Genomic DNA, 21,836 nt, shown 5'->3' on the forward strand with positions numbered 1-21,836 from the left:
GAATGACAGTTATTATAATTATAAACTATATTCCTAGATTGGGTAGATCTAACACTATACTCACTTATTCCCCAGCTATAAGACCCCTTACTTTTTGATGTTTCTACCAGCCACGTGGTTCTGGTTCATCACTGCTTCTACTCCTCTTCCTCTGTCTTTTCTCTTTCTACTATTATTCCCTTTCTTCCTCTACATGTTTCCCACTCTCGAACCTCCAGTCCCACCAGTGTTCAATAACCAGCTCTAGCCTTTACTGACCATTTAATATGAAAAGAAGATTCACATGACATCAGCTGAGTACATGATGAAATGTTCATTGGGGACAGGCCCTTGTAAGAAAGCAGAATTAACATCAGAATACAAATAGCATGAGTCTAACCCACTACATTTCTCCATTTTTCTCCAGTTTAAAATGCGCTTTTGTTTTATAGTAACAATACATAGTAGGAACAATTTTGAAACTATTAGAAAAATTATTAAGTATGAATTATACTTATATCAATTATGCTTGGCAAACAAGATAAATTATTTTGTCACATATGCTAACTTAAAGAGTACAATTCTGTACCTCAATTATGTTTGATTTTAACTTGTATTAGCATCTGAAAACCATCCTTTTAAATCTAGAATAATATCAATGCTGAACAACTTACATTTAAATTGTGAAGGTATGATTATCTAGTCTTCAATCCCATCAGAGATTTAAGATTAAGAAATACACACATATACTTATACATATTTACATACATATATATATGTGTGTGTATGTATATATATGCATATGTATATATACATACATGTGTATGTATGTGTAGATATATGTGTATGCATATATACAAACATATATATATGTTTGCATATGCAGGAATGTGGCTTCTAAAAATTTAAACAATTAGCAAAGACAACTGACTGCCTGGAGAGTCTCCAATATTCCTTATAAAGTTGGTGTATCTATATCTTCAGCCTTCCAGCACATAACATCTGCCAGAACTTAAATGAAGCAGAGATTATGAAGAACTAGCTTACCCTATCTTTTAGTTGCTGTTGTTGTTCAGGGACCTTTTACAGCTCCATCTTCAACCTTTATTTTTCTCTCTGTGTTGATAATCTTGACATATAAATTCTGTACCCTTAGTTCTAGTGTCTACTCTAGGCTGTATTACCAAGTCTTAAATTTCTCTCTCTTGCTTAGTCTGAACTATGAAGTTCTGCATTTTTTGTTATGGCATCTTTTTCAGCTTGCTTCTCCAATCTTAATTTTTCCAAATTCTTTTTATTCTATAAAATCTTCCAATCCCTTTTCTATGGCTTATAATTTTTATCTAGGGTTCCATCTTTTGAGAAGTGATAGTAAACCAAGATAATATTGTAATAATACCTGGCATAATGTCAATTTTTTTTAAATCCATACATTTCAAAATAACATCTCATAAAACCCAAAAATATTTATTGTATATCATATATATATAAATATATATATATGTATATATATATATAAATTTATAGTTGTTCTAATTCATTCTAATCCAGAGTTTCTTGTACCTTAGACTTCCTTTGGTCTCTCTGGTGTTTGATTAAGGAACCTACAGTTTCTTCCAATTTTTTTAAATTTGTTTTTTGTTGTTGTTGTTGTTTTTTACATTCCAGACATTACCCTACCACACCATACACCCCCAGTTCTTCATCCCATCCCCCTTCCCATTTGCCTCTGGAGAGAGTTCACCCTGTTTATTCCCATTCCTGGCATGGGCATCCCACTTGCCTGGGCCTTCAATCCTTTACTTAATCCAGTAAGAGGCTCATCCTCTCTAACTGAAGACATATAAAGCAGCCGTCTTCTACATACGTGCCAGGGGTGTTGGAACAACTTATGTATGATCTTTGGTTGATGGCTTAGTCTATGAGAGCTCCCAGGAGTCTTGGTTAATTGAGACTGTTGGTCTTTCTACATGATTGACATCTCCTTTAGCTCCTTCAATCCTTCCCTTTACTCTTTCTTAGGGGTCCCCAATCTCAGACTAATAGTTGACTGTAAGTGTCTGCATCTGCCTTAGCCATGGTAGGCTCCTATCTGTAAGCAAAACATGGCATCAGTAATAGTGATAGTAATAGAAGGCTATTAATAGTAATAGAAGGCTCTGGTGCCTTCTCCTTACCCCATAAGATATATGAAAAATTAGGCTGGTCAATGGACAGCTTTTTTTTTTTTCTTCAGTATCTGCTTCATTTTCTCCCCTGCATTTTTTTTACACTAAAACAATTCTGGGTCAAAATCTTTGACAGTGTGTTGGTAACCCTGTTCTTCCACTTGGGGCCCTGTCTGTCTACTGGAGGTGGTCTCTTCAGGTTCCCTCTCCCCATTGTTGGCATTTCAGCTATGGTCACACTTATTGAGTCTTGGGAGTTTCTCACATCCCGGATCTCTGAGTCTTTCTAGAGGGCTTCTCCATACCCCCAGAAGCTGCATCTTTCCATTAATTCTCCTGACCCTCAGAAACAATCTTCTGTTTCCTTCCCCCCATACTTGATACTGCCACTCTTTTCCTTTCTCCCTCTTTTATTTCACCCAGGTCCTTCACTCTCTCTGTCTTCCATGATTAATTTGTTCCTCCAAGTGGGATGGAAGCACCTTGGCCTTTCTTCTTCTTACAGTCTAGGCATTTTATCCTGGGTATTCTATACTTCTTGGCCCACTTATCTGTAAGAAAATATGATGCATATCATTTTGAGTATGGTTTATCTCATTCAGGATGATATTTCTAGTTCCATCCATTTTCATGCAAAATTCACATGTCCCCATTTTTAATAACTAAATAGTATTTTACTGTATAAATGCACAATATTTTCTGTATTTATTAATTTCTTCAGGGAAATCTAAGTTGTTTTCAGCTTCTGGCTTTTAGAAATAAAGCTGCTAGTAACAAAGCGGAGCATGTTTCCTTGTACTATGATGGAGCATCTTTTGGCTTTAAGCTCATTAGTTACCACTGGATCTTCAGTTAGAAGTATTTCCAATTTTCTGAGAAAACACCAGGTTGATTTACAGAGTGTTTTTACAAGTTTGTAATCCCACCAGCAATTTAGGAGTGTTCCTCATTGTTTGTATCCTGGACAGCATATGCTGTCACTTGAGTTTTTATCTTAGCAGTTCTGATTATTGTTAGGTGGAATCTCGGGTTTGTTTTGATTTGTAATTCCCTAATAACTAAGGGTGTTGAACATTTCCTAATGTACTTCTAGGCCATTCAATATTCCTCTGGTGAGAGTTCTCTGTTTAGCTCTGTACCCCATTTTAAATTGGGTTATTTGGTTTTGTTTGTTTGTTTGTTTAGTTGGTTGGTTGGTTGGTTTTTATTTCTTTGGTTGATTGGTTTTGGTAGTCTACCTCCAACAGTTTTCTCCCCCTTTGCAAAGGAGTGGCTAACTGTAGAAAGATGCAGGGCTTCCATGCATCTGAACCATCTCTGACTTTTGTTTGATTTTCAGCTGACAGAGTGTGCACAGATCTCAGGTAGCCTGAAGTGCAATCAGTTGTGAGAGGGAAGAGTGGGTCTGAGTATCCTATGTCCTGTATAGATGTGGGAGATATGTATGGCAAGGTGAGTATGGGAAGGCTAAGTCAGAGAGAGATGTCCAAATCAGCAGTCTGACTGAGAGAAGGCTTTGTAAAGTTAGCTACAGTTTTTTCAAATATTGATCCTGAGCTATAAAGGCTGCTTCTCAGGCAGTCGTCCACAGTGTATTTGGTTTGTTATTCTTAGGGAAGTGTGTAGAGGCACTAGTGCTGCCTATGTCTCAACTTGGTGTTGAGATGCTTTATCTGGTTGCTGCTATTTCCTTGGAACTTGGAAAGGGAGCTTCACAGTACCCTGTAGTCCCCTTAGACCCATTTGGTTTTTCCACCTTGCTACAGCTTTAGACCACAGCCCTAGTTGTTCATATTAGGGGGTATACTTTTATTTCAGGTTAGTTAGGTTCTAAGCTCAACATAAGGTGCATTAATTGTTGCTGGATTTTCCAGTCCCAATAAACACATAAAAGTCACACAATATAGTTACTATAGTTATAAGCTATATGCTTATATTGGGCTGTTCTAACACTATACTAACTCATTACCCATCTTTAAGACCCATTGCTACTTGCATTTCCTTCTGACCATGTGGTTCTCTGGTCCATCATGCTTTCTCCTCTATTCCTCCATCCTCTTTCCTTCCCCTCTTGTCCTTCCCTCTACCTCTACCTGTCCCCAACTCTGAAACTTGTAGTTCCACCTTTCGCCTTTACTGCCTAATCACTGGCTCTAACCTTTTTGACCAGTTAAAATTCAGAGAAGTTTCAAATGACATCATCTGAGTATGTGATGGACTTCTAGTTGGGGCCAACCCCTTTTGAGGAAGCAAAATTGACATCAGAATTCAAACAGTGTAAGGCCAATCCACTGCAAGACAGATTAAGGTGAACCTTCTGCTATCTGTTAAACACTAACAACCATTCATGTCTGTGCATGGATAATTATTGCTCAGCATGTTACAGTACCATGAACCTGTACACATTTAGGTTGTGAACTTTTTACTTAATGGCAACAAAAATATCTACAAGAAAAGGAAGCCAAAATTAATGATTCAAGTGTTTGTTACAAGATATTAAATACTGTTGATCTTTAGACATCTAGATGAAGAGTGATTCTACATTTTATAAAAGAAAAATTGGCAAATGGCTCAGCATGCAAGAATGATTAATTAATTTAAGATCCCTAGAACCTGTGGAGTTACCATGATGTGTTGTCACGCATCAGCAATACTATTTCTGGCTAGGCAGTGAGAGAAAGTTTTGAGCTTGCTGATGTGGCAGACCAACAAAATGAGCTTCTCATTTAGTTAGAGGCCCTGCATGTTGGTAGAGACTTACAGATAAAAGCAATCAATACCAACTTCTGATCACCATATTCATCTATATGAATTCAAACATATACACATGTATATACACAAACATAAGAACAGTGTGAACCACTGGTTGGTTTGTGTTTTAAGCTTTTTAGGTCTTGTGATTCCCAACTTGACTATTGCACAGAGGCTTGCAGTATCCACAGATGTAAAGACACACAAAAATTCAGACACACAAAAATGACATGTAAAACTTACTTGCATGAAATTCTGATTTTTCTTTGATTTTTAAATGTAAATATTTCTCAAACCAGTCCATTATCAACATCATTATTTTTGTGATCATTCCCATCGCCAATAATCATCATCAACAGCAACAACACCATCATCTTCATTATCTTATCAATAATATCATCATCATCATTGCCATTACCACCACCACCTCCACCACAACCACATTCATCACAACAATAGCCAACACTTGGATGAACAAAGTACAATACATTTAAGCTTCTGCTTATTCTCTTTCTTGACTAGTTTTGGTTTGTGAGCCTTGTTGCTGTGGTAAAACACTTTGGCCTAAAAACCTTGAGAATTAAAGGTTTTATTTGATCTTACAGGTTACAATCCATCAACAGAAAAAACCAAGCCAAAAAAATCAAGAAATGAGCTTTCATTAGAAATCATGGAGGAATACCACTCATTGGCTTTTTTCCAGGCTTCTGGTCAATTATTTTACTTTTACTGCCCATATCAAGCTGCCAGAGATTGTTAACTACTACTGTGGTCTTGACTTCCTACATCAATTAGCAATCAAAAATTATTTATATTCATGTCCTCAGGTCAATGTAATGGAGGTGATTTTACAACTGAGGTTTCTTTTCTTCATTTGAAAAGGAAGATCTGCTATCACAGCAGTCATTGGGCTATGCTTAGTCAGCTAACTCTCAAACTTGTCATAGTTTTTTTTTTATCAATTAAACTATTCATAAACTAAACTTTACTTTTTTATTTTTATCCTTATGAGATTGTCTTGTAGTTTCCATGAACTCTTGTCTTGACTGACCATGGCCTGCCAAGAGTAGTGAATCTTCTTATTTATCCAACGTTTAGATCCAAGGCTTAGTGTGTGGTTAACTAGTGGTCTCCTCCTCCTCCTCCTCCTCCTCCTCCTCCTCCTCCTCCTCCTCCTCCTCCTCCTCCTCCTCCTCCTCCTCCTCCTCCTCCTCCTCCTTCTTCTTCTTCTTCTTCTTCTTCTTCTTCTTCTTCTTCTTCTTCTTCTTCTTCTTCTTCTTCAGAATAGCTAAAGACATTTCATTTTAGAAGCTGTCCTTACTCAGAATTTAATCTGCTGCAGTTAGATAAAAGCTTAGATTAGAGGACAATGGTGCTATGCATACGTTCCTCAGGAAGGTCAATAAGGAAGTGGTATTCCACCAGAGTCAGATGGCGATTGCAGAGATAGCCTTCTGTTTCCCAGAACAATCTACTTCCTCTTATTTGGTAAGCTTGCCTCTCTCATATTTAGATGAAATTCATCATAGATACCTTCTTCATAGTTTTCAGTATCACAGTCTTAATCCTAACTTTTAACTACCATTTCTGGTTTTCATGAACTTTTTGTTCAACAACATGGCACCGAAAACAAGTATCTTCAAATCATGAATATTTAGTCTTATTATGCCACTATTTTTTGAATTTAGAGCTTTCTACTTTGTAGCTTTCTACTTGGTTTGACTTGGGAAGCATTGAGAAGTAGAGTTTGAGACAAACATAGATGTATAAAAATCCTTTAGGAAAAGGTATTTTAGGGTGTCACATTACCACAGATGAGATGTAATGTAAAAAGTGGTTTTACTAATGTTGGAGAGCACAGAACTTATTATTTTTAAGTTCCATATATGAGATTAGGGAGGGGAAAACAGTTATTTTTAGAGAATGATTCCTGAAGCTAGATACATAAGTTAGACTTACAGCAAGTTTCTTTTTTTTTTTTTTTTTTACTTGTACAAATAAAGGAAAGGTCCTGAAAACACTCCTGGCTAAGGGGCATATGGAATAACATTGAACCAAGTCTGGGCACAGTAGAGTGTTTCTAGCTTCAATAATTCTCTATTTGATGCCTGTTATTTTTAAGTATCTGATCTCAAGAAGGAAGAGACTTAGCACTCTCATGACATTGGTAAAATGAATTATAGTGATGTTCCCAACAGCTAGAGGGTATGAGATTCAAACACAAGTTTGTGCTTTTTTATTTTTCAGTTATATTCTTGAGAATATCAATATCACTTCAGGTTAAATATCTCTAGTAAACACTATTCCCATCATCCATGTGTAGCATTTGAATATAGTGAATAAGTTAAATTTGAGTGAAGATATACCACATTAAAAAGAACAAGTAACAGATTATAAACTCAATACATGTAGGATATTTAAAACAATCAGTTATAGTGATATATATTTTTATCACACATATTTATGCAGTACAATGCTGATTTCTTAACCCTATTTGACTATATAAAAATAGCAGTTAAATCAACTTTATCTTCTTGTGGAACTCTGTGATCTTTTCAGAGGAAAAAAGAGCATTTCAATCAGAAAATGTGAGTTTTTATATCACACTACCACAACATCAGGTTCACTAACATTTCCTTATGGAGAAAAAGTTTTACATGACATATTTTTTCCATGTTTTCCAAAAGACATATAAAAATTATTATTGTGCTGTAAAATAAACTCGTTGGTGGCATAACTGTGGCTCAATTGACCATGTTTCATATTTATACAAGTAAGAACTCAGAAATGCTTCTGGAAGTAATCTCAATTAAACTCATTGGTTCAACACAATAGACTATGTGAAATCATTTTTTTAAATTGTTATTAGATTCTTGTCCAACTTTGCTGTCTGTTGATACAATAAGACATAAACATAACCAAAAACAATTTGGGGAGAAAGGGGTTTATGACATTTTATAATATATGATCCATGATAAAGAGAATTTAAGGGAATAACTTAAAGCATGAAATAAAGCATGGTCCATGAAGAATGAGCTTGCTTTATTAGCTTGCTCTATATGGCTTTCTCTGCCTGCTTTCTTATATAACCCCAGACTAACTGCTCAGAGATGGCACTGCTCAAAGTGCTCAGACACTTCCACATCCATCATTAATCAAGCAAACATCTCACAGTGTTTGCATACAAGACAATCTGACAGAATAATTCTTCAGTAAAGATTCCTTTTTCCAAGCAATGTCAGATTTGTGTTGAGTTGACAATAATCCATCAGTGTGCTTTTTCCTGAGAATAATAGAAACATAAACAATCAAAAAGTCATTCAATATTTGCATTCTCTGTGCATTGGCTTTTCTTTAAATAGTGACCGCACTTATAATAATACCCATGGTAGGTTTGGAGGCTAAAGCTGCTAAAAAGGGACATTGAAAATAGAACAGAGATTGTGGATGTGGCTTCTGTGTGAAAACCCTGGAGGCAGAGTAGAGTTACCTAGTAGGCTCACAGGTACAATATTATATATCTTTCAGTCTTCAGTATTTTCATGCTTCTTGTAATCCACCATGAAAATGGTAATCAACTAATATTTATGAATATAACAGTTGTATTTATAGGGTGGACAAAGCCTATACAACTCCTAAGAAGAGTTAGACCTCTAAAGACCCCAACCAGAATATTTCCTTCTCTCTTTCAGTTCCTGTCATGCTGCTTATCTGGTCGATATTACAAGTAATGAATATGTCAGGTGAGTTTATTCATGGATATTGTCAGGGGAAAAATAATGGAATATGGAATATTGTTCCCTATAAGAAAAAATTTTGCTGTTAAGTATAAAACTATTTATGATTTTGAGATTTTTATACCTTAACTACCATTGCCCTATTTTAATATCTTCATCTTTACCATTATTGTTTATATAACTTAGCTGAGATATTACACATGTGATTGCATTTGATGCTTACGATATCCCCCTGAAGGAGATAGTATAACTATAGAGAAGAAAAAATCCATACATGACTCTTGGTTCTTTGGAGAATGAGCTGGGTCCAAGTCACACAAATGGCAAATACTACCTCTTGTCTTTCCTCTTACCTGTATCATTGATGGTATGGTGATGCATGTTTCAAACTTAGGTCATCATACTTACACATCAAACTTATGTAAAAGCATACATACATTTATAAGTAATGCATTTTTCACAACTGTTGAAGCTGAAGTGTTTTATATGTCCATTCTGTCAGTCATTGACTTAATAAGCCATTCCTTATGAATATGCATTACTAACTTGTCCTCTAATGATTAATGATGGTTTGGCCAGAAAACAATCTCCCAGAAAAGGAAACATAAGATCTCCCAATTGAACTGTGACCATTTTTAAAATGGATACTTATAGTTAAAATGTATAGAGAAAAACCTTCTGAACATCCATATTCAACATTGGAGTAGTTATCAAATGATATTCTTCAAAGGACATGAAAAAATACATCAATGTATTTTGCGTTTCTTGCAGCTTCCTGCCCCAATTGCAGTGAAAATGCCAGCTGCTTCAACAGTACCCACTGTATTTGTAAAGAAGGATTCTGGACAGGCTCTGAGAATCAAAGGATTATTGAGCCCCATGTGAAATGTCAAGGTAAAATAGTCTATCTGCATATGATTTCTATTTTTGTGATTAATACCATGAGTACCCTGGGGAGGAAATGATTCTTTTCACCCTACACTTCAAGGTAACATTATATTACAGAGGAAAGATAAGGAATGGACTCATAGTAAAAACAACAAAACCCCAAAACAAACAAAAAACCCACCAAAACCAAAACAACAACCACAACAAAAACAGAAAAAAAAGAGAATGAATCAGAGACCATGGAGGAATTTTTGCTTACTTGCATTCTCTTCACAGTTATTTCAACATAGTGATTTGAAGGAGAATAAGCTACATAGGGTCATATGTAACTTCTTGGGTATATGTATGTTGGTAGAATTGTTTGGGAAAAATTAGAAGTTATGGGCTTGTTGAAGAACTTAAGGCAATAGGGGTGGACCTTGATATTTATAAAGGCCCATGCCACTCTCAATTTTCTACATCTTTACTTTCTGCCTGTTGATCAGATAATATATAATATCTCAAATACTACACTATTACAGTTCATAAACATTTGTTGTTCTTCTTCAGACCATAATAAGCCCCCAATTAAATGCTTTATTTTATAGATATTATTTGTCACAGTGTCTCTTCACAACAATAAAATAGTCTTATGACAACATTTTTTTCAATTAAGGTACTTATTTTAAAATGACCCTTCCATGAGAAAAGTACAGAAAGAAAAAAACTAAATAAACAAAAGGTTTAATTCAATAATTACAGAGAATTCTTACACCACCTAATCAAACATTGACATGTCATGTAGATTTCAGAAAGCTTTAGAAGAATTACTGACAAGATAACAATGTAAAGATGTTAGTCAAGTGTATTTGTGTTATACACTTTGGAGCAATGGGGATTTTGTGGCTCTTTATCTCAAGAAATCTTTAATTTGTAGGTCCATGTTTCATGTGGTTGTGACAAAATATCCTGAAAAATGCAGCTTAAGGGAGAAAATGTTTTCTTGGCTCACAATACAAGGCTACACTCTATTATTGTAGGAAAATCATAGAAAAAATTTAAGTATCTAGTTACATCCAGAGTCCTGAAGAAAGACAGAATGTATGAATGTATTAGAGAAATGAGGCATTTCTGTCCTTTTTTTTCAGTCTTGAATCCAGATCAATAAATGATTCTCTTCACATTCAGAGTGGGAAGATATTGCACATCAATTATCTCAATAAATTGAATTCCTCACAAGCATGCTTCAAAGACAACTGATGAATCTCGAATATTTCTTATTTAAACTCCCTTCCCAAGTCATTCAATGTTCTGTCATGTTCATAACTGATAATCACAAATTAATTCCAAATGACATCTCTTTCAAACCAAAAATATAATTACACAGTACCTTCTCTTAAACTTCAACTTTGGTCTTTCACATAGAAAAATGGATATTTCTTCTTAGAATTCAATATAGGAAGCTGTCCGGAGCAGACAGGTCTCTAATGAAAATGAACATTAATACTGAAATGTTTGTCATGCCAATTCTAAGGATTTCTGATGTTTTGAAAACCAGCTATCCATGTAAGGTAATCTGGACTGTTGCCTGTTAACTCTACTCAGCTATTTCTAAATAAAACATAGAGAACACCCTAACAATAAACTCCAAGCCATGAATTTATTATAGTCCCTTAACTCACAGGCTGACCATCTCAAATCAGTTAAAAAAGTTAAAGAAGGACTGGGTCTAAGCTTTGTATTCCTAAATGTGTTATACTGGTACAATGTCTATGGGAGTAACAATATTCATCTCACTCTTATATCACTAAGAAGCTCATGCCAATGAAAATCTTAAAATTTGTAAACAAAGTAAATTGGTGCCATTTAAGAATTTATATATTCATCTTGATATTAATTATACAGATTTCTACTAATAGGTTATGGCTATGCAATAAACCCTAGCTAATCCTCTCCATTCCGACAAAACCACTACTTTTCCCTAGAGAGACAGCCCAACATTTACCACCTTAGTCCCCAAGCCCAGGGAATAGGGGCGCTGACTCATCATTAGCTTCTTCAAGCTGATTATGGGCGTTGAGATATTAGAAGAGGAGTAGGGTGGAGAGCAAATTGACAATCCTCTGATACTGTGTCTTCACTGCCTCCAGATGGAATTCCCGGACCTCAGAGGTTTGAGCAGGTCTGCCCAGCTTGCTTGTTGAGTAGATACACCAAGGCTGATCATTCTGTAATATACAATTCTCAAAACAACTTTTAGTATCAAGATAGTTTTTTTTTTTTAAAGAGGGCTGACATTTTATTAAGAATGTTGGTTCTAACCGCTTTTCTATTTTTTCCCCTCTTTTATTGGATATAATATTTACATTTCAAATTTTATCCCCTTACCATATTTCCCCCACCACCCAGGAACCCCTTATCCCATCCCCCCTCCTCCTGCCTCTATTAAGGTGTTTACTCACCTACTCCCAGCCCCCCTCCCCACCCTCAGATTCCCCCCCCCTCTGTGCTCAGCCTTCAGGGTACCAATGATCTTGTCTCCCACCTATGCCTGACAAGGCCATCCTCCCCTACATATACAGCTGGAGTCATGTGTCTCTCCATATGTGCTCCTAGGTTGGTGGTTTAGACCCTGGGGAGCTCTGGCTGGTTGGTATTGTTGCTCTCTTCATGGGACCACCAGCCCTTAAGGTTCCTTCTATTTACTCTCTAACTCCTCCATTGGGAACCTTTGATCAGATTAATAGATAGCTGTGGGTATCTGTCTCTGGGCATGTCCAACTCTGGGGGACCTCTAAGGAGATAGCCTTATCTGGCTGCTGTCAGCTTTCCCATCCTGACATCCCTATCAGCGTCTATTTTTGGTGACTGCCCATGGAATGAATACCCAGATGGAATGGTCTCCCTACAACCCCCCCTTCAGATTCTGTCCCACACTTTGTCTCCATATTTGTTCCCTTGGGTATTTAGTTACTCCTTCTAAGAAAGACCTAGGCATCCTTACTTGTTCTTTCTTCTTCATGAGCTTCATGTCGTCTGGTAGTTGAATCTTTGTTGTTTCAGATTTTTGGGCTAATCTCCGCTTATCAGTGAGTAAATACCATGTGTGTTCTTTTGTGATTGGGTTACCTCACTCAGGATGATATTTTCTAGTTCCATTCATTTACCTAAGAATTTCCCAAATTCATTATTTTTAATAGCTGAGTAATATTCCATTGTGTAAATGTACCACATTTTTTGTATCCATTCCTCTGTTGAAGGGCATCTGGGTTCTTTCCAGCTTCTGGCTATTATAAATAAGGCTGCTATGAACATAGTGGAGCATATGTCTTTGTTATTTGTTGGAGCATTTTCTGGGTATATGCCCAGGAGTGGTATAGATGGGTCCTCAGGTAGTGCTATATCCAATTTTCTGAGGAACCGCCAGACTGACTTCCAAAGTGGTTGTACCAGCTTGCAACCCCACCAACAATGCAGGAGTGTTCCTCTTTCTTCACATCCTCGCTGATCCTGGGCCAGAAGGCAGAAGAACAGATGCTCCAACGTTTTGAAGTAGAGCGAGTGTCCAGGTGGTCAGAGGTCTCTATAAATTGGCTAAGTTTTAGAAACTATGATTTGTGCTTCCCACAATTATAGTTAACTCAGTCATTCTGGATTTCTGATGGGGTTGAAAACATATAGCTATTGACATTAAGAGAAAAGACCTGAGTGGATGGTCATCAGCTGACATTCATCCTAAAGCCAGGTTCAGAACTACATGTTTTAGTTAGAATAGATGACAGAGGAGCTGGTTAGTCAACAAAAGGATGGACTGGGTATTAGGACTATCCTGTACCTCACTGGTACAAATTGGCATAATTATGTTCTAATTGTATTTTGAGAGAAAAGTTTCATTTTAACAGGAAGGGTGATGTGTAGGAGGAGCTAATGTAGGAGGAGTACTGAGAGGAAGAAAAGGAGTAAGAAGAGGAGAAGAAGAAAGAGAGGAGAAGCTAGGTGAAGAAAGAGAGAAAGAGGGGGAAGACAGGGAGGCAGAGGTTCAAGTATCTCCACCAGTCAAAGATAGTTGTTATATCTAGGTTGGTCAGTAGATTACACCTCTGATTGAACAATTCCAAACTTATAAAGCCTATGATTAACATTATTTTTTAAAAAATGTATAAATGCAAAAAGGAAAAGGGTGCATGGGAGAGGGGTTTCCTAAGGGGGGTGGAGGGGGAATGGGGAAAAGGGATGCCATCTGAAGTGTAAATAAAATATCTAATAAAAAAAGGAAAAAAAGAAAGGATAAAAAAAAAGAAAAATGGATATTGAGAGGATTGATCAAATTATAAGGGTAGATATCAGAAGCCCAAGAGAACCTGCAGAGATTTTCAGTTTCTTGTGGTTTGAAACAGTGAATTGGATCAGAGGAATATGTATAATGAGATAAAGGGAATGGAATGAATTTGTTTAAAAAATTGTACTATTAAATGTAGATGTGGATTAATAAGCTTAAAAAAGACAGAAGTTCAGAAAGTTTTATGCTACAAAAATTCTGATTCTTTGTAACTAGCACATTTTAAAGTCTCATAACCAATAGAGTCAATTCTACCAATTTTGGAACAACTCATCATATACTTAGAATATTGGAGAGACATTATTTTATTTGAACTCATTTTTCACCTTCAATACCTTAGGTTCATGGTCATCTCATGAGACAAACTACATTTAAAAACTACATTTATACCAATTTTAAATATTTTCATTGTCTCTCACAGACTCAATAATTTTCAAAAGTCCAAAGTTTAAATTATCCTGTGAAATTCAAGGTTCTTTTAGATGTGGCCCTGTAAAATCAAAGCACAAATTGTACTCTTTGAACATATGATGGCACAGAAAATAACTTATGTTTCCAAAGAGGAAAAATGGAGAAACAATGAAGAGAGACTGCATTAAGGCAAGTGGGTAAACAGAAAATCCTGTATTTCCTTGTCTAATATTCATGTTTTTCTTTATTAAGGACTTAAATGGATTTGCTCCTCCATATTTGCTTCTTAAACACATATCTCTCTTCTAAAGCTGAATCTACCCCCTGTGCTATCCATCTTTGCAGGTATCTTAGAGCTGTAGCAACTCCAATATCTTGAGATCTCAACCACAATGTAGGTTACACATTTACAAGTTCACATTGTAGGCTTTTATGGACTCAATACTGTACACTTTATGTTCCCTCACAGTTTCTCAGAAATCATAGAAAAGGAGTCCACTACACTTTCATTATTACACTACTCATTTATCCAAAGCTGATACCTTGGTGTGAACAGTGCCAACATCAGCTTCCAAGTTATGATGGACCCATACCTCCTCAGATTACATTTACAACACAGTTGGCATGGTTTCAAGGAATCAAACTTTCTTGGGCTTTCTCTTTAAGAATTTTATTAGCTAGTTGTAGTCTTATCCTTGGGTTTTGTTACCAAACTTGATGTTTCTAGTCTCCAATAATCACAACATTTTTTTTTCTGATATACATTGTACCATCAATAGATTTTCATTGTTCTTTTCTCTGTACAGTATGCACATTAAATTTCTTTTCCCCTACTTGAATTTTTATTCATATAAGTATGTCAGATAAGTCAGTAATAATTAATTGCATATTCAGTGTTGTGCTGAATGGAAATGTCCTCCTATATATAAATTAGACAATTTTTAAAAATCTTTTTATTCATTACATTTCAAATGATATATGCCTTCTCATTTTCTCCTCTGCAAATTTCAAATTCAATCCTCCCTCCACTTTGTCTGTTTGAGAGTGCTCCTCCACCCACTTATTCACTCCTGACTCACTGCTCTAGCATCCCACTACATTGGGGCATCAAGCCTCCACAGGACAAAAGACTCTCCTCCCATTGATGCCAGATAAGGGCATTCTCTGCTACATAAGTAAATCGAGACATGAATAGCTCTATGTATACTCTTTGATTCGTGTTTTAGTTCCTGGGAGTCCTGGGTGATCTTGCTAGTTGATATTGCTCTTCCTATGTGGTTTCAACTACCTTCAGCTCATTCAGTCCTTGCCCTAGCTTTCCCATTGGGGTTGCCAGGCATAGTCAGATGGTTGACTGTCAATATCTGCATCTATATTAGACAAGTTCTGGTAGAAATTCTCATAGGACAGCCATACCAGGCTCCTGTCAGCAAGTGCTTCTTGATATCAGCAATAGTATTAGAATCTGGTATCTGTAATTGGGATGAGTCCCTAGGTGTGCTGCGGTCTCTGGATGGCCTTTTCTTCAAAATCTGCTCTATTTGTTGTCCCTGAATTTACTTTAGACAGGAACAATTCTTGATTAAAGTTTTTGAAATGGGTAGGAGGCCAATCCCTCAACTGGGGGCAGTGACTAGCAACTGGAGGTGGTCTACCACAATTCTATGTTCCCTTGGTTGGATATTTAGACTAATGTCATTCCTAATTGGTCCTGGGAGCCTCTCTATTACATGGCATCTGGGACTTTCTAGTAGCTACACTCAACTCCCCATCCCCTGCTGCTACATATTTCTATCCACTTTCCTAACCATCTGTACATTTCTTCTGTGCATTCTCTTATATGATCCTGCCTGTTCTTTTCCATCCCCTCATCACTTTCTACAAAAGTGATCCCTCCCTCCATCTATATTCTATGATTATTTTATTTTCTTTGAATGATTGAAGCATCTACACTTTGGTTTTTCTTCTTCTTAAGCTCCATATAGTTTGTGGGTTGTATAGTGGGTGTTCCAAGCTTTTGGGATAATATCCACTTATCAGTGAATAAATAGCATGTATGTTCTTTTGTGTCTGGGTTACCTCACTCAGGATATTTTCTAGTTCCAACCATACACCTAAATTCATTGTTTTTAATAGCTGATTAGTAAGTATATCACATTGTATTTATTTTGATGTTGTTTCCAGCTTCTGGTTATTAGGCTGCTATAATCACAGAGGAGTATGTGTCCTTGTTATATGTTGGAACATCATTTGGGTATATGCTTATTAGTGGTATAGCTAAGTCTAGAGTTAGAACTATTTCCAATTTTCTGAGGAAACTCCAGATTGATTTCCAAAGTGGTTTTACAAGCTTCCAGTCCCACTAGCAATAGAAGAGTGTTCCTCTTTCTCCATATCCTCACCAGCATCTGATGACACCTGAGATTTTGATCTTAGCCATTCTGACTGGTATGGGGTAAAATATTAGAGTCATTTTGATTTGCATTTCACTAACGACTAAGAAAGTTGAACAGTTCTTTAGGTGCTCCAGAGCCATTCAAGATTCCTTATTTCAGAATTCTTTGTTTAGCAGTGTACTCCATTTTTAAATATGGGTATTTGGTTTTCTGGAGTCTAACTTCTTGAGTTCTTTGTATACTTTGGATATTAGCCATCTATTGGATGTAGGATTGGTAAAGGCCTTTTTCCAATCTGGACATTGCCATTTTGACCTATTGACAGATTCCTTTGCCTTATAGTAGCTTTTCAATTCTCTGAGGTCCCATTTATCAATTGTTGATTTTAGAGCTTGAGCCATTGGTGTTCTGTTCAGGAAATTTTCTCCTGTGCCAGTGTGTTCAAGGCTCTTTCTCACTTTCTCTTCTATTAGATTCAGCATATCTGGTTTTATGTTGGGGTCCTGAATCTACTTGAAATATTATCTTTGTACAAAGAGATAAGAATAAAACAGTTTGCATTCTTCTACATGCTGACTGCCAGTTTAACTGATTTGGCTTCTTTGTCAAAGATCAAATTACCATAGGTGTGGGAGTTTACTTCTGGGCCTTCAATTATATTCCATTGATCTGCCTGCCTGCATCTGTACCAATATTATGTGATTTTTATAACTATTGCTTTGTAATACAGCTTGAGTTCAGGGAGGCTGAATCTCCTAGTAGTTCTTTCATTGTTAAGAATGGTTTTTACCCTCCTGGGTTTTTTGTTATTCTTACAGTTGAGAATAGCTTTCTGTATTAATGTTCATTTTGATTAGAGACCTGTCTGCTCCTGACAGCTTCCTGTCTTGGATTCTAACAAGAAATTGAGCACCTTTAGAGTTACTCCAGTTGTGGTGAGACATCCACTAGGCAAGAATTACCTCTTTCTATCTACAGACAAATTACTGTCCAGAAAAAGACACACTTGCAGAAAAGACGACTGATTATATCTGCCTACACAGAGTAATCAGCCCTTAATAACTCTGCAGCACTAAGGTCTGTCAGATGATCCTGGGCCAGAAGGCTGAAGATCAGATGTTCCAAAGTTTTGTAGTATAGGGACTGTCCAGGTATTCAGTGGTCTCTAAAAATTGGCTAAGTTTTAGAAGCTATGATTTGTGCTTCCCATAATTTCAGTTAACTCAGTCATTCTGGATTTCTGAGAGGGTTGAAGACTTATAGTCTCATAGCCAATCCTGGCTATTTACTTTGAGAGAAAAGATTAGAGTGTATGGTTTTCAGCTGACATTCATTCTAAAGCCAAGAAAAAAAGCCAGATTCAGAACTAAATGTATTTGTTAGAAGAGATGACACAGGTTCTGGTGAGTCAACAAAATGATGGCTGAGTATTAGGACTATCTTGTACCACACCGGTACAAATTGGTATAATTACGCTCTAATTGTATTTTTGAGAGAAAAGTTTTATTTTAACAGGAAGAGTAATATGTAGGAGGAGCTAAGGTGTGAGGAAGAGAAGGAGTAAGGAGAGGAGGAGAAGAAGGAGAGGAGAAGCTAGGTGATGAGAGAGAGAAAGAGAGAGAAAGGGGGGGGGACATGGAGGCAGACGTACACATTTCCACCAGTCAAAGATAGTTGATATGTCTAGGTTGGGTATTGGGTTACACTTCTGATTGAGAATTACCAAACTTATAAAGCCTTTGAATAACATTTTTTAAAAAAATTGTATAAAAGCAAAAATGAAAGGGGGCATGGAATAGGGGTTTTCTAGGGAGGGGAATTGGGGAAAGGGGATGGCATCTGAAATGTAAATAAAATATCTACTAAAAATTAAAAAGTAAAAAAAATGCTTTTTCTATCTCTGAAAACTAGAGTTTAAATATTGATAGAGATTGCATTTAATCTGTAGATTGCTTGTGGTAAGGTGGCTACTTTTACTATATTAAGCCTGCTGATGCATGAGCATGGGAGGTCTTTCCATCTTCTGAGGTCTTCTTTGAATTCTTTCTTCAGAGACTTGAAGTACTTGTCATACAAATCCTTCACTTGCTTGGTTAGAATCACACCAAGATATGTTACATTATTTTAAACTCTTGTGAAGGGTATACTTTCCTTAATTTCTTTCTCAGCATGTTTATCTTTTGAATAGAGGAATGCCATTGATTTGTTTGAGCTAATTTTTTATCCAGCCAATCTGCTGAAGTTGTTTATCAGTTCTAGGAATTCTCTAGTGGAATTTGTGTGTCCACATATGTATAGTATCATATCATCTGTAAATAGTGTTACAGTGATTTCTTCTTTGCCACTTTCTATCCTGCTGATCTCCTTTTGTTTTCTTATTGCTTTAGACAGAATTTCAAGTAGTTTATTAAGTAGATACTAGGAGAATAGGAATTTTTGTCTTGTCCTTAATTTTAGTGTAGTTGCTTCAAGTTTCTATTCATTTAGTTTTACGTCGGCTATTGGTTTGTTATATACTGCTTTTATTATGTTTAGGTATAAACCTTTAACTCCCGATCTTTCCAAGACTTATAATATAAATTGCTATTGTATTTTGGTGTTACATTTTTCAAAGGTTTGTTCATCTTCTAATGAGACACTCGTGTTGTTTTTTTTTCCATTTGAGTTTGTTTATATAGTAGATTACATTGAGATATTTCCATATATTACAACATCCCTGTATCCATGGGATAAATATTACTGGATTATGGTGAGTGATCATTTTGATGTGTTCTTGAATTCAGTTTGCTAGTATTTTGTTGAGTATTTTTGCATCGATATTCATAAGGGAAATTGTTCTGAAGTTCTCTTTTTTGTTGGGTCTTTATGTGGTTTAAGTATAAGCTTTACTGTGGCTTCATAGACTGAATTAAGTAGTGTTCCTTCTGTTTCTATTTTGTGAAATATTTTGAGAAGTGTTGTTATTAGGACTTCTTTGAAGTTCTGATAGAAATCTCTGTTATGCTATTTGGCTCTGGTCTTCTTTTGGTTGAGAAACTTTCATTGACTGGTTCTATTACCTTAAGAGTTACAGAATTGTTTAAATTGTTAATCTGATGCTAAGTTAACTTTGATACATAGTATCTGTCTATAAAATCATACATTTAATCTAGATTTTCCAATTTTGTTGAGTATAGACATTTGTAGTAGGACCTGATGATTTTTTAAATTTCCTCAGTTTTTGTTTTTATCTTTTTCTTTTCATTTATGATTTTGTTTATTTGGATACTGGCTTTGTGTCCTCTCGTTAGTTTGGCCAAGAGTTTATCCATGCAGTTGATTTTCCTCAAAGAACCAGCTCCTAGTTGTGTTGATTCTTTATATAGTTCTCGTTGCTTCTATTTGATTGATTTCAACCCTGAGTTTAATTATTTTCTGCTGTCTACTACTCCTGGGTGTATTTGATGTTTGTTTTTTCTATTGCTTTTAGATAAGCTGTTCATCTGCATGTGTCAGATCATTCCAATTTCCTTATAAAGGCACTCATAGCTATGAACTTTCCTGTTAGCAATGCATTTATAGTATCACATAAGTTTGGGTATGTTATTTGTTTATTTTCATTAAATTCTAAAAAGTCTTCAATTTCCTTCTCTAATTTTTCCCTGACCAAGTTATCATTGAGTAAATATTTGTTGAGTTTCCATGTGTATGTGGGCTTTCTGTTGTTTTTTGTTGTTATTGATGACCAGTCTTATTCTCATGCTTGTCTGATAGAATGTTTGGGATTAATTTAAACTTCTTGTATCTGTTGTGGCTTGTTTTGCGTTCGATTATTTGGTCAATTTAGGAGAAGGTACTATGAGGTTCTGAGAAGTATAATATTTTGTTTTAGGGTGAAATGTTCTATAGACATGTGTTAAATCCATTCGGTTCATAATTTCTGTTAGTGTCACTGTGTCACTATTTAGTTTCTGTTTAAATTTCTACTGGAGAGAGTGGGGTGTTGAAGATTCCCATTATTATTGTATGCGGTTCAATGTGTGCCTTGAGCTTCAGTATTTTGTTTACAAATTTGGGTGCCTTTCTATTTGGGACCTAGATGTTCAGAATTGAGAGTATATTTTCTTGGAATTTTTCTTTCATGAGTATGAAGTGTCCTTACCCATCTTTTTTATAGCTTTTCGTTGACAGTCTATTTTATTGAATATTAGAATGGCTAATCTTGCTTATGTCTTGGGACCATTTGCTTGGAAATTTTTATCTAGCCTTTTACTTTAATGTAGTAACTGTATTTTCACTGAGGTTTATTTTCTACATGCAGCAAAATGCTGTGTCTTGTTTATTTATCCAACCTATTAATCTGTGTCTTTTTATGGGGGATTGAATCCATTTATATTAAGAGATATTAAAGACCAATGATTGTAGCTTCCTGTTATTTTTGTTGTTAATGGTAGAATTCTATTTGTGTGGCTATCTTCTTTCAGTTTGTTGTGAGAAGATTATTTTTTAAGTGTAGTTTTCCTCCTGTGTTAGAGTTTTTCTTCTATTATCCACTGTAGGGTTGGATTAGTGGAAATACATTTTTTTTAAAAAATAGTTTTGTCATGCAAGATCTTATTTTCCCCATCTTTGGTAACTGAGAATTTTGCTGGGTATATTGGCCTAGGCTGGCATTTTTTTAGGGACTATAGGATACCTCCTCAAGATTTTCTAGCTTTTATAGTATGTGTTTAAAAGTCTAGTCATACTATTTGACTTTTTCCTTACTGCTTTTAATATTTTTTCTTTGTTCAGTGCATTTAGTGTTTGGATTATTATATGATAGGAAGAATTTCTTTTCTAGTCCAATGTATTTGATATTCAGTAGGCTTCTTGTACTTTTATCAGCATCTCTTTATTTAGGTTAAAGATAATTTTCATAATTTTGTTGAAGATATTTACTGAATTTTAGTTGTAGCTGTCTTCTTTACTTATTATTCTTGGGTTGTTTTTTTCCCACTGTGTGCTAAATTTCTTAGATATATTAACTTATGATCTTTTTGCTTTTTGTATTTTCTTTGACTGTTTTCCCAGTGTCTTGTATATAGTCTTCTATGCCTAAGATTCTCTCTTCTTTTTCTTGTATTCATGAAGGTCTCTTTTTTGATTTCTTTATTTGTTTCTATTTTCATTTTTAGTTCCTGGATGATGTTGTTCAATTCCTTAACTT

At 35.7% G+C, this 21,836-nt stretch overlaps 1 protein-coding gene across 5 annotated transcripts in view; it reads left to right on the forward strand.

Moving 5' to 3' along the window:
* Adgre3 (adhesion G protein-coupled receptor E3) overlaps nucleotides 1–21,836 on the forward strand; it is a 107,584-nt gene that overhangs the window by 17,297 nt on the left and 68,451 nt on the right. For all 5 annotated transcript variants that reach the window (XR_013104739.1, XM_034521695.2, XM_076915410.1 and 2 more), the window contains 2 exons: nucleotides 8,591–8,641; nucleotides 9,407–9,529. Coding sequence is in view for 4 of the 5 variants with exons in the window: in XM_034521695.2 (XP_034377586.1) it covers nucleotides 8,591–8,641; nucleotides 9,407–9,529 (174 nt within the window). In the remaining variant the exon portion in view is untranslated. The remainder of the gene's footprint in view (nucleotides 1–8,590; nucleotides 8,642–9,406; nucleotides 9,530–21,836) is intronic.

The sequence above is a fragment of the Arvicanthis niloticus genome, chromosome 17, assembly GCF_011762505.2.
Source record: "Arvicanthis niloticus isolate mArvNil1 chromosome 17, mArvNil1.pat.X, whole genome shotgun sequence".
NCBI classification, from domain to species: domain Eukaryota; kingdom Metazoa; phylum Chordata; class Mammalia; order Rodentia; family Muridae; genus Arvicanthis; species Arvicanthis niloticus.